This window comes from Budorcas taxicolor, chromosome 7 (genome assembly GCF_023091745.1).
Source record: "Budorcas taxicolor isolate Tak-1 chromosome 7, Takin1.1, whole genome shotgun sequence".
Classification (NCBI taxonomy): domain Eukaryota; kingdom Metazoa; phylum Chordata; class Mammalia; order Artiodactyla; family Bovidae; genus Budorcas; species Budorcas taxicolor.
In genome coordinates this window covers 8,360,452-8,373,142 of record NC_068916.1, presented here as the reverse complement: position 1 = coordinate 8,373,142, position 12,691 = coordinate 8,360,452, and the positions used below count along the sequence as shown (strand labels likewise).

Below are 12,691 nucleotides of genomic sequence, written 5' to 3'. Positions count from 1 at the left end.
TTATTTGTAATTGTGAGTTTACAATGTATTTTTACAAAAAATACATGTTTCTGAAGCTAACACAATATTGTAAATCAACTATAGTTCAATAAAAAATTAAAAAATACATATCTATTTTAGTTGTGGTAAGATGTACATAACATGAAATTTACCCTTTTAAACATTATTAATTATTTTAATTCTTTTTTTTTTTTTTTTTTGGCTGATCTGTGGGGCTTGCAGGATATCACTTCCCAGATCAGGGACTGAATCCCTCCCCCTGGAATCCTAACTACTAGGCCACCAGAGGAATTCACCCCTCCTTTTTTTTTTTTTAATAATAAATTTTTTTAAAATTAATTTTTAAATTTATTTTAAATCTTTCAGAAGAACTAGATGCCAGAAAACCTGGCCTGGTGGTCAGACTTGCCCTCTGACTAGCATGAAATGGCCTCGAGCCATAACTATGGAAATATTCACAGAGATAGCTGTTGATGTTGTTCCAGTGCTTTCTACTTCCTCTGCACCGTGTCCTTGCAGCTAAAAGTTAACCCATTATGCAGGTAGTCCAAACACTGTCATTGTTATCATTTTATTTAGTTGCTAACTTGTGTCTGACACTTTTGTGACCCCATGGACTGTATCCGGTCAGGCCCCTCTGTCTGTAGGATTTCCCAGGCAAGAACACTGGAGGGGTTGCCATGTCCTTCTCCAGGGACCTTCCCCACCCAGGGGCTGAACCCACATCTCCTTCAGTGGTAGGCAGATTCTTTACCACTGAGCCACCTGGGAAGCCCCCCAATACCATCATGACAGCTATCTAAATTTTATTGTGTGCTTATTCCATGCCTCATACTGAACATACTGATCACAATAAACTGTGGAAAATTCTGAAAGAGATGGGAATACCAGACCACTGAACTGCCTCTTGAGAAATCTGTATGCAGGTCAGGAAGCAACAGGTAGAACTGGACATCGAACAACAGACTGGTTCCAAATAGGAAAAGGAGTACGTCAAGGCTGTATATTGTCACCCTGCTTAGTTAACTTCTGTGTAAAGTACATCATGAGAAACGCTGGACTGGAAGAAGCACAAGCTGGAATCAAGATTGCCGGGAGAAATATCAATAACCTCAGATATGCAGATGACACCACCCTTATGGCAGAGAGTGAAGAGGAGCTAAAAAGCCTCTTGATGAAAGTGAAAGAGGAGAGTGAAAAAGTTGGCTTAAAGCTCAACATTCAGAAAACAAAGATCATGGCATCCGGTCCCATCACTTCATGGGAAATAGATGGGGAAACAGTGGAAACAGTGTCAGGCTTTATTTTTGGGGGCTCAAAATCACTGTAGATGGTGATTGAAGCCATGAAATTAAAAGGTGCTTACTCCTTGGAAGAATAGTTATGACCAACCTGGATAACATATTCAAAAGCAGAGACATTACTTTGCCAACAAAGGTTTGTCTAGTCAAGGCTATCGTTTTTCCAGTGGTCATGTATGGATGTGAGAGGTGGACTGTGAAGAAAGCTGAGCGCCCAAGAATTGATGCTTTTGAACTGTGGTGTTGGAGAAGACTCTTGAGAGTCCCTTGGACTGCAAGGAGATCCAACCAGTCCATTGTGAAGGAGATCAGCCCTGGGATTTCTTTGGAAGGAATGATGCTAAAGCTGAAACTCCAGTACTTTGGCCACCTCATGCGAAGAGTTGACTCATTGGAAAAGACTGATGCTGGGAGGGATTGGGGACAGGAGGAGAAGGGGACGACAGAGGATGAGATGGCTGGATGGCATCAATGACTCGATGGATGCGAGTCTGAGTGAACTCTGGGAGTTGGTGATGGACAGGGAGGCCTGGCGTGCTGCGATTCATGGGGTCGAAAAGAGTTGGACACGACTGAGCGACTGAACTGAACTGAACTGAAACTGAGGGACAGAATGGTTAACTAATCTGACCAGGGTCGCTTCCACTAGGAATTCTGCGTGGTTTTCCATTCACTAACCCCTGTGGTCAGGCCTATGCTGGGCACTCTTAGTATATGAGTTGTTAAGATGGCGATAAGAGAGCAAGCACACTAGTCAGAGAAACAGACAATAAAATACTAGAAATAATTCATTCTTGTCCAGAATCTTAGGGACTGGGTTAAATGCTTTGCCTAGCACAACATATTTGAACTCAGCTTTAAAAGGTGTATAAGATGTAGAGCTGCCAAGTTTAACAAATCAGAATACTGGACACCCAGTTGAATTTCAATTTCAGATAAATAATTTTTTAATATAAAGGCATTTGGAATACAATGCTTTTTAGTATAAAATGTTCAGAATATTAGCTTTTACCATAAAAATATTTGTGTCATACTTAATTTTTAAAAATTATTTGCTGTTTATCTGAAATTCAAATAACTGACTGTTGTCTATTTATTCTGGTAATCCTAGTAAATAGTTTTCCAAGTGGATAGAGAGGGGGAAAAGCTTTTTTGGGTTTCACAGTACTTTTTTGTTTTTTAATAAATGTAACATATATAGTCTTGGTAGAACATTCAAACAGTATTTTTTGTTTTTTGGGGGCTGCACTGTTCAGGATGTGGGATTTTAGTTCTCTGATCAGACGTTGAACCTGTGCCCTCTGAAGCACAAAGTCTGTGCTTTGTGCCCCGGAAGCACAAAGTCTTAACCCCTGGACCACCAGGCAAGTCCCACCATTCAAACAGTATGGAGCTGAGGCATGGTTCTACATCTCATCTTTTCTGCCTCATAGACCATTATGCTGGAGATGCTATGCACACAGATTCTCCCCCTTCCTTTAATGGCTGCCTAATATTCCATTGTGTACCTGTGGTTGTCTGGACCTCACTGGGCCTCTGTTTCTGATTAGTACAAATAATGCTACCAAGACATTCCCTGGACATCTCTATGTGACTTTGAGAATGTAACTGTAGGTAAATTCCCAGATGTGGAGTTGTGGGCTCATGGTTCTGTGCATTTCACGTTTTCATTGCCATTGCCAAGTTCCTCACTAGAGGGCCTGCAGCAGACACCCACCCATGCCATATTTTTCCCAAATCTTTAAAATCTTTTGAAACCTTGGTAAATCTTGCAGTGGATTGTTCATGTTCTTCCAGGGGTACACGAGAACTCTGAGCATACGATGAAAACTCAGGCCCTTCTCCCCAGAAAAATGTACACCAGCTCACACGCACAGCACATGGCAGACATTTCATGCAGGATGGGAGGAGAGGGTGGTCTGTGTCTGTCCAAAGGCCCCAGTCCTGCTCCCAGGGCAGTGGTTCTTACACTAAGTAAAATAAGATTTCTTGGGAGCTCATTAAACATATAGATTGAGTTTCAAAACCAGCTTAAAAAAAAAAAATTGTACAGTTCAGTTCAGTCACTCAGTCGTGTCCGACTCTTTGTGACCCCATGAATTGCAGCATGCCAGGCCTCCCTGTCCATCACCAACCCCCGGAGTACAGCCAGTTTTTAAAACTATTTTTATTTATTTAGCCTCACTGTGTGGCATGCAGGATCTTAGTTCCTTGAACAGGGATTGAACCTAGGCCTCCTGCATTGGGAATGTGGAGTCTTAACCCCTGGACTACCAGGGCAGGCTCTCAACAGCTCTTTTTTTTTAGGGGAGGGGTTGTCAAATAATCCTTTATTTTTCTTTTTCCTTTGCCGTTCTTAACTAGCTGGGCACCCCACTGCACCACTGTTAATACCATCTATGATGTCATAAAGGTGGCCATCAACACTGCAGCCCACACACTGGGCAGTCCCCAGCATCTCCTTAATGGTTCCAGAAAGTTCTCTAGCTAGAGACTGATGCCGCATCCAGTCTCATCAAAAGTGATGTTTCCACTGTGCTTAATGTTTTTCTGCTTCTTTCTGTCTCTTGGTGGTTCCTTGAGGGCTTTGATGATCAGGGCAGAAGCAGAAGGTACCACCTCAGTCTGGGCTTGTCTGTTCTAAATGGTCAGTTTCACTGTAATCCTCAGACCCTTCCAGTCACTAAGTTGCCTTGGTGATGTCATCACTGACCTTTTTTGGAGACAGACCCAAGGGGCCGATCTTGGGGGCCAGGGCAGACATGGCAGCAACCTCCCCACCGGTGCACCTCAGGTGCACGGCTTTGATCCCGTTGGGGCTGAACTTAGGCGGCATGGTGGAGGTGGCTGGTGTCAGATGAGCTCGGATTTGGGACGAGCGAAGAAAGTTGCACCTTGGCCTCCTCCGAGCCAAAAGCTGAAAGCTCAACAGCTCTTTTTTTTTTTTTTTTTTTTTTTTTTGAGAGAACTGAGGACATTTGGATAAAGGAGGAGACCGGACTTGGGGTGCGACTGGGGAGTAGGACTAACTTGGAGTTGAAGTGGGGCAGCTGGAGAGACAGTGAAGAACTCTGGGGGTGAGCGAGATCTTTGGAATCAGCCTAAGCTCTGAATTTGGCTCTGCTACTCACTGGCCATACAGTCAAAGCTATAGTTTTTCCAGTAGTCACGTACAGATGTGAGAGTTGGACCATAAAGAAGGCTGAGCGCCAGAGAGGTGATGCTTTTGAACTGTGGTGCTAGAGAAGACTCTTGAGTGTCCCCTGGACTGCAAGGAGATCAAATCAGTCAATCCTAAAAGAAATCAACCCTGAATATTCATTGGAAGAACTGATGGTGAAACTGTAATTCTTTGGCCACCTGATGCGAAGAGCTGACTCATTGGAAAAGACTCTGATGCTGGGAAAGATTGAGGGCAGGAGGAGAAGGGGATGACAGAGGATGAGATGGTTGGATGGCATCACTGACTTGATGGACATGAGTTTGCGCAAACTCTGGGAAACAGTGAAGAACAGGGAAGCCTGGCGTGCTGCAGTCCATGGGGTCTCAAAGAATCAGACACGACTTAGCAACTGAACAACAATAACAACTCACTGATCAGGATCTAACCTGCTGGGGCCTTCATTTCCTTCCTTTCCTTCTATGAGAGAGGGATGACAATAACCAACTCACAGGGTCAAGTGAGGGTTAAATGAGATACTGCAGCTCTGAATGAAGTACTGGGCATCCTGCTGGGGCCTGAGAATCGCTGACTTTTGTCTTTAATAGGTAACATATGTCACTTAATACCCGGCCCTAAAGGGTAATTCAGTAGTAACATACCAGGTCTTATTTCTATATTTTTAACTTATTTTTTGGCTGCCCTGGGTCTTAGTTGGTGCTCCGGGGCTCTCTCTAGTTGCAGCAGGCAGGGGCTACTCTTTGTTGCGGTGCACGGGCTTCTCATCAGGGTGGCTCCTCTTGTTGTGGAGCACACACTCTAGGGCACGCAGGCTTCAGAAGTTGTGGTGCTCAGGGCTTAGTTACTCTGTGGCTTCTGGAATCTTGGACCAGGGATCGAACCTGTGTCCCCTGCACTGGCAGGCGGATTCTTACCCACTCTACCACCAGGGAAGTCCCAGGTGTCTTATTTTCATGGTGGTCATCAGGCTTGGAGGGACGGCTCTGGCCAGATGGCAAAAGGGGATGTGGTCTCTCCCAAGTGGTGGGAGCTGTTGAGAGATTTGAACTGGCAGTATGAACATCAGGTGTTCTGATTCTTAAGTTTTCTGTCTTTACTCCCTAGAATGGCTTCGATAAGAAAACCCAGCCGTCCTGTGTGTGACATCTTTGGCGACCTCAGTGATATTTCCTTAGAAGATTCAAAGATGGGGGCCATGTGGAACTCTGATATCAGTAGAAGTCTTACCAAAATAGCACCTGGTCCCAGCAGATTTTTAAAAAGAAACCAGACTCTGGGTGGAAAACACTTCCTGCCAAAAGAGAACGCTGTCCTGGGGAGCAAGCCCTGGCACTCTTCAAGTAGACCATCAACCACTGCCTCCAAGGTCAGGGCCAACGCAGCGCTCACGAAGCTGGCACAGATAGAGACCAAGATCAGGAACCGGAAGGTGCGGGTGGATCTGTCGGATGCGGAATCTGAGGACTGGCTCCCTAGCAGAGCAGAGGAAACTCCCCCCAGGAGGACAGCTGACCTTGCTTCACAGAACACAGGACAACCGTCCCAGGAACAGGCCCTTGAAATTCCTGTCCCTGAGACAGACATGCCGAATGGGAAGGTCAGTAGGTTTCTAAAGAAGAGAGAAGCACGGGTGGAAAAGATACCCGTGGAAGCGCAGGTTGGGAAGGAGAGGGATGCTCAAAGACCCAAAGAGAAACAACCTCCTAGAACACTGGATTCTCCAGACAGTGATGAAGAGGAAATGAAAGAGTTGCTGGGGAGCTTGATAGAATCTTCCAGGGAAAAAGAAACACCCACCAATCAGGGTTTCACCAAAGCCAGTGAGAAAGAACAAACAAGACTAGTCTCGGTAAGGTTTGCATGTATTTATCCACTTTTACTTTTTATTTGTTTATCTGGCTGCCTTGGGTCTCCATTGTGGCACGTGGGATCTTCCCTTGTGGCACAGGGACTCTAGTCCCAGCACAGGGCTCTGGAGCTCTTGGGCTCAGTAGTTGGTGACACAAGTTGCTCTGTGGCATGCGGGATCTTAATTCCCCAACCAGGGATCGAACCTGCGTCCATCCCCTGCATTGCAAGGTGGATTCTTAACCACTGGACCACCAGGGACATCCCTGTATTTTGCACTAATTTATTCTGTACTTGTTTGTATTACTACTTTGCATTTGTACCTTTATGTCATAGCACTGGAGTCTTTTGATGAGCACCATCACCCGTAAGCTACTTGAGAGAGTGTTGGATGAGGAAGGGTTGGGTTTCAGCCGATCACAGGGAGCCACTCCTGGCCTGTTCTGTAAGGGATCGGATTTCGGACACATCAGGTGGTTTTGCACCATGTGGCGCTAGTGACTGTATACCCCGCAGGACGGCACTTTGTATAACTGATGCAGCCCCAGCTGTGATCACTGCCATTGGTGACCCATGCCCGTTTGCTGGTTGTACCATATGGGAATCACTAACTTGGGAAGGCTCCATTTCCATTTTTTAAAAAATTGAGGTGAAATTCCTATAACCTAAAATTAACCTATTAAGAATGAACAGTTCAGTGACATGTAGTACATTTACAGTGTTGTTTAACTGCCATCTGTTTCATTCCAAAACATTCCCATCCTCCCAAAAGTAAGCCGTCACTGATTACTTCCTTCTTGGCTTGGTGGTAGAGAACCTGCCTGCAATGCAGGAGTCACAGGAGATGCAGGTTTGATCCCTGGGTTGGGAAGCTCCCCTGGAGGAGGGCATGGCAACCCACTCCAGTATCCTTGCCTGGAGAGTGTTGTGGACAGAGGAGCCTGGTGGGCTGCAGTCCATAGCGGCACAAAGAGTTGACATGACCGAAGCGATTGAGCACGGGCGCGTGCGCCAAGCAATCACTCCCTGTTTCCCTGTCCTCCAGACCCTAATAATCACTAATCTGCTTTCTGTCTCCATGGGTTTGCCTGTTCTGGACATTTTTCCAGTGGAATCATACAACCTGTGACCTTTTGTGTCCAGTCTCTCCCTTAGCATGATGCTTTCGGGGTTCACTCACATTGTGGCATGCGTCAATGCTCCATTCCTTTTTCTGGCTGAGTAATATTCTATTGCATGGATGGACCACATTGTGTTTATCCACTCATCCACTGATGGACATCTGGGATGTTTCCACCTTTTGGCAATTATGAATAGTGTTACAAGTATCTGAGTCCCTGTTTTCAATTCTTTGGGTTTTTCCTAGGAGCAGAACTGCTGTGTCCTATTAGTAAGTCTGTGTGTAACTAACTGAGGAACAGGCAAACTGTTTCCCACAATGGCTGCACTGTTTTACATTCCCGTCAGCAGTGTATGAGGGTCCCAATGTCTCCACATCTTCACCAGCACTTGTTATTAGGGAAATTACGGTAGAGGTGCTTTGGCTAATTTTGCTTAGTCACTCTTGTGACCAAGTTTGTCTGACTCTTTGTGACCCTTCTGGGCTGTAGCCCACCAGGCCACTCTGTCCATGGGATTTGCCAGGCAAGAATACTGGAGTGGGTCACCATTTCTTTCTCTAGCCAAGTAGGCATTGTGAGTTCAATCCCTGCATTAGGAAGATCCCCTGGAGAAGGAAATCACAACCCACTCCAGCATTCTTGCCTGGGAAATCCCATGGACTGAGGGGGCCAGCAGGCTACAGTTGTTGGGCTTGCAAAGAGTCAGACACAATTTGAAAGCCAAGCAATATTTCTGAGTATTTCTGATCCCAGGATTATCTTGCCTGAATGTTGTCCCTTAACTTCCATAGATGAGGGGAGAAGAAAGGGGCTGAGAGTGGTAACGGTCATCATGAGGCCTCACAGTGTCCACCAACCCCAATGTCGCTTGATCAGGACTTAGCATGTGTTTGGTTAATTTCCCTTCGTTTGTTTCCACCCACTTAGGGTCAAATCCCAACTCCACCAAGAGCCCTTTCACGGCCCAGTAAGGATCTGCCCAGCTCAAAGCCATTCCCCACTTCGTGGCTGTCAACTTCACGGTCAGCGGACGGGGCCCCCCGCGGTGCCGGCTTGAGAACTCGCTCCCCACAGACGCACACGTCTGCCTCCCGCACGGTGTCGCTTTCCATCCCTGGTGCCTTGGTGAAATCAGCGCCCTCGACCGCGGGGGCTGACGAGCGCTCATCCTCCCTGAGAAGGAGCGAGCCTGGGCCTCAGGAGGCGCCTCCCTCAGAAGCCACCGAAGACAGTCTGAACGGTAGCCTTCGTCCCTGTGCAGAGCTGTCACCCGGGCAGGGAGGGCGAGACCGCCTTTAGGGTTCCCAGCGTGGCGTCACAGGGTATTATCACGAGGGGTGCGAGGCACCCTCGGCTTTTCCACACCCTCTTTCCTAGTTGAGGGGCCAAGTCAGATTTCTTTTCCCCTTGGGGCCTGTGGGCTCTTAGTTCCCTGACCCCCTGCATCCCTGTGTCTGAAACACAGTCCTAACCACTGGACCACCCGAGAAGTCCCCGTCCTATCTTTAAAGTCTTCATCTAGTGCCCCTGCCCAGTGACAGAGCGAAGCCAAATCCTTCTCGAGCCTCATATGAGAGAAAGTTTTCCTTGTAAAAGAGAGGTGTCCTCCTTTCCTTTTTAATTGCAGAAAACGAAACCAACCTCTAAGCAGTCACAGACATTTTTATTTTTTCACCATTATTCAACATGATTTTTTATGTACTTATTTATTTTTTATTTTTGGCTGTGCTGGGTCTTTGTAGCAGTGGCCAGGGTCTTAGTTCCTCGACCAGGGATCGAACCTGCATCCCCTGCACTGGAAGCCAGGGTGGTTCTTTTTTTTTTTTCCTTCTCTTTATTGAACTCCCCAGATCTTTTCTTTTTAAAAAAGAAAATTTTTATTTTGTATTGGGGTATAGCTGGGAAGGCGGATTCTTAACCAGTGGACCACCAGGGAAGTCCCCAGCATGAGTTTTAATACTGTATGTATTTAAGAAAAGAGCAAAAGAGAAAGCATGGATTTCTCCCCTCTGCAGTTTCCTTACCATCAGTTCAGTTCAGTCGCTCAGTCGTGCCCAACTCTTTGCGACCCCATGAATCGCAGCACGCCGGGCCTCCCTGTCCATTACCAACTCCCAGAGTTCACTCAGACTCACGTCCATCGAGTCCGTGATGCCATCCAGCCATCTCATCCTCTGTCGTCCCCTTCTCCTCCTGCCCCCAACCCAAAACCCAGTTAAATAACTGGGTTGAGTACCTGCTGTTTGCCAGCAGGTGTCAGGCGTGATGGTGTCAGGAGTATGATGACAAACACGAAAACCTGCCCCGCCCCTGCCCCCAGTTCCCAGGTGCTAGGATGATCTTTAGCCAGTGAATCAGTGGTAGGGGAGGCAAAATAGTTTTTCCCTTGTGTCCTTTTAACTTCTCAGCTGGGGCTCTGTAACCAAAGACAGGTTAACAGGAGAAAAGCATTCTGAGATTCAGTATAGATTTCATATAAGTTTTATGTGACCCAGGAGCCTTCATAAGGAAATGAAAACGTAAAGGAACGGTGATGCCTCCTGCTAGGTGTGATGAGCAGTGGAGAGTCCTGGGAGAATGTGCTAGAAAAAGGATAGGAGGAGATGAGGGGAGATGGAGCGAAACCTGCTGGTGGGGGTGGCTCAGTTCCCCCCATCTTGGACATAAGGATGCTCCTTTCCCCCAGGTAAAGGGAAGGTGAGTCTTACCTGAGGGTCTTACGACCTGCTTCGGAGGAGGTCAGGGAGTTCTTGCAGCCCCTTCTGTGTCTCAGATTCCTGCAGCTCAGAATATTCAAGATGCGGACTTTCCTCGTGGTCCAGTGGTTAAGGCTCTGCACTTTCACTGCCGGGTCACAGGTTCAGTCCCTGGTCGGGGAACTAAGATCCCACAGGCTGCTTGGTGTGCCCCTACCCCCCCAAAAAAATCCAAGATGCTAAGGCACCATGATGTAGGGGCAGGGAGGAGAAGCACAGCCGACCAAAGTCCCCTCCCTGTGCAGGGGGATGGGCTTGAGGATGCGAGAAAGCCCCCTTGGAGCCCCCTCGGGGGCCACCACCTGCCGCATGCCACGTGGCACCTCACTGCTGTTGGCTCGGATCTTCAGGCCTGAGGAAATGGTGATGGGTGTCCTGGCCAGCCTGGTGGGCATGGATGAGAAGGTGGGCGTACCTGCCCGGGAAGCCTGTGAGGATCAGGGTTGGCCGACATGACGACAGGAGCGCCAGACCTGGTTTCTGGCCCTTCCTGACTGCCCTTCCAGGCTGCACCTCAGCCCCTGCTGCTGGCCGGGAAGGGGCCCCCTCTGTGTCCAGACCCCACCTTCCCCTCCAGATGCAGCTTCAAGAGAGGAAGGTAGCAAGGAGTGGTGAGGACAAGTCTGAGTTTGGGGGGTCCAGCCCATCTAGGGCGGGGGCTTCCCTGGTGGCTCAGACAGTAAAGAACCTGCCTGTGATGCAGGAGACCCAGGTTTGATCCCTGGGTTGGGAAGATCCCCTGGAGAAGGGAATGGCAACCCGCTGTAGTATTCTTGCCAGAATTCCATGGACAGAGGAGCCGGGCAGGCTACAGCCCACGAGGTCGCCAAGAGTCGGATAAGACTGAGCGACTAACGTACACACTGCCTGGGGTGGACACGCTTGCCCTGCCGCCTTCTGGCCACAGGGCCTCAGGCTCTATCTCGGTTTCCTCATCTGTAGCGCGGGGCAGAGCTATGACAGTGAGCTAGCGCACGTGGAGGGCCTCCTGCACGGTGAGCCTGTAGGATGTGGGGTTGGCCGACATGACGATAACATTACTAGTCCACGGTCTCCTGCGGTGCCTTGGCCCGAGCCAGCCGTGATGGCTTAGTTCAGAGGCTTGTCCGTGAACATATCCCAGGACCTGTGTGCCACAGGCATGCTGGCAACTGGCAGTGTCGGAGGAGTTCAGAGGTGGCATGAGCCCTTAGCGCTGAAGTGCTGAGCTAGGCTTCCATTTCGGTCTTACATTGCTGGGCAGCCTGGCGTTTGGGATTGCACTCAGCTAGCCTTTCCAGGAGGAGTGAGCCGCTTGGTCTTCCATCTCCCATTCACCCCCAGCTCTGTGCCTCCTGCGTGGTGGGTGCTGCTGCAGCTGCCCCCGCTGACTGCCCCCTGTCTGTTCCTGGAATTGCGGGCCACATCCTACCTCCTCCAGGAGACTCATCCCTCCAGCCCAGCCAGGCTGCTCGGCGCCCTCTGTGGAAGGCCCTAAGACACCTTGGAGGGCCCCGCCAAGTGTCCACCCAACTCAGCCGGCGTTGGATCATGCGCCTGTGGGGGTTTTGAGGCCCCACAGGGTGGACACCCCTGTCCCCCTCGCATCACACACACACAGCCTCTGTGCTTCAGTCATGAAGTGAGCCATGTGGTGGAGTTGCTCCTGACCCTGGCTGCCTGTCAGCCTTCCTCCTCCTGGGGAAGAGCAGGCCCACATGTTGGCGGGGCAAAACCTGCTAGGGCACTGGGACTGCGTGGAGCCTTCCTCTTCTAGTAACCTGCACCCGTGGCATTCAGGCGTTGGCAGCTGGCAGCTGGCACCACAGAGTGGAAGTTCGCCTGAGCTTGAAACGGAAGTGTTAGTCACTCACTCGTGTCCAATTCTTTGCGACCCCATAGACTGTAGCCCACCGGGCTCCTCTGTCCATGGAATTCTCTAGGCAAGAATACCAGAGTGGGTTGCCATGCCGTCCTCCAGGGGATCTTCCCGACCCCGGGATTGAAGCTGGCCCTCCTGCATTGCAGTCAGATTCCTTACCATCTGAGCCCCCAGGAAAGACCCCCTGTGCCCTTAACTCGCTTTAAATGAGAACCTAGGATGAAGCGCCTCCCAGTGGAGGGCCCGCCTCTCCTACCTCAAGCAAACTTAACACTGCGCTTCCCTCTTTGCATTGTGAGCCGCTCTGTGGAGGCCAGTGGCTGGGAAGCTTCTGGCCTGTTTTTCTTTTTTCCCTTGCTTCTCTATTTTTCAGATCTTCCTGAAGAAGGAAATGGCAACCCATTCCAGTATTCTTGCCTGGAGAATCCCATGGATAGAGGAGCCTGATGGGCTATGGTCCTTGGGGGTCAAAAGAGTCACACACAACTGAGCAACTACGCCACCACCACCACTACTTTTTGGATCTTAGTTCCCTGACCAGGGATTGAACCTGGGTCCTTGGCAGTAAAAGCATGGAGTCCTAACAACTGGACCGTCAGGGAATCCTCCCATTGTCTATTTTT

At 49.0% G+C, this 12,691-nt stretch overlaps 1 protein-coding gene and 1 pseudogene across 1 annotated transcript in view; one reads left to right on the top strand and one right to left on the bottom strand.

The window, feature by feature from the left end:
• Positions 1-3,657: 3,657 nt before the first annotated feature.
• On the bottom strand, positions 3,658-4,206 carry LOC128051596 (60S ribosomal protein L12-like; annotated as a pseudogene).
• A 1,381-nt stretch (positions 4,207-5,587) lies between these two features.
• The window catches only part of C7H19orf44 (chromosome 7 C19orf44 homolog), a 15,967-nt gene continuing 8,863 nt past the window's right edge, over positions 5,588-12,691 (top strand). The window contains exons 1-2 of the mRNA XM_052643006.1: positions 5,588-6,331; positions 8,379-8,691. Coding sequence (XP_052498966.1) covers positions 5,588-6,331; positions 8,379-8,691 — 1,057 coding nt within the window. The remainder of the gene's footprint in view (positions 6,332-8,378; positions 8,692-12,691) is intronic.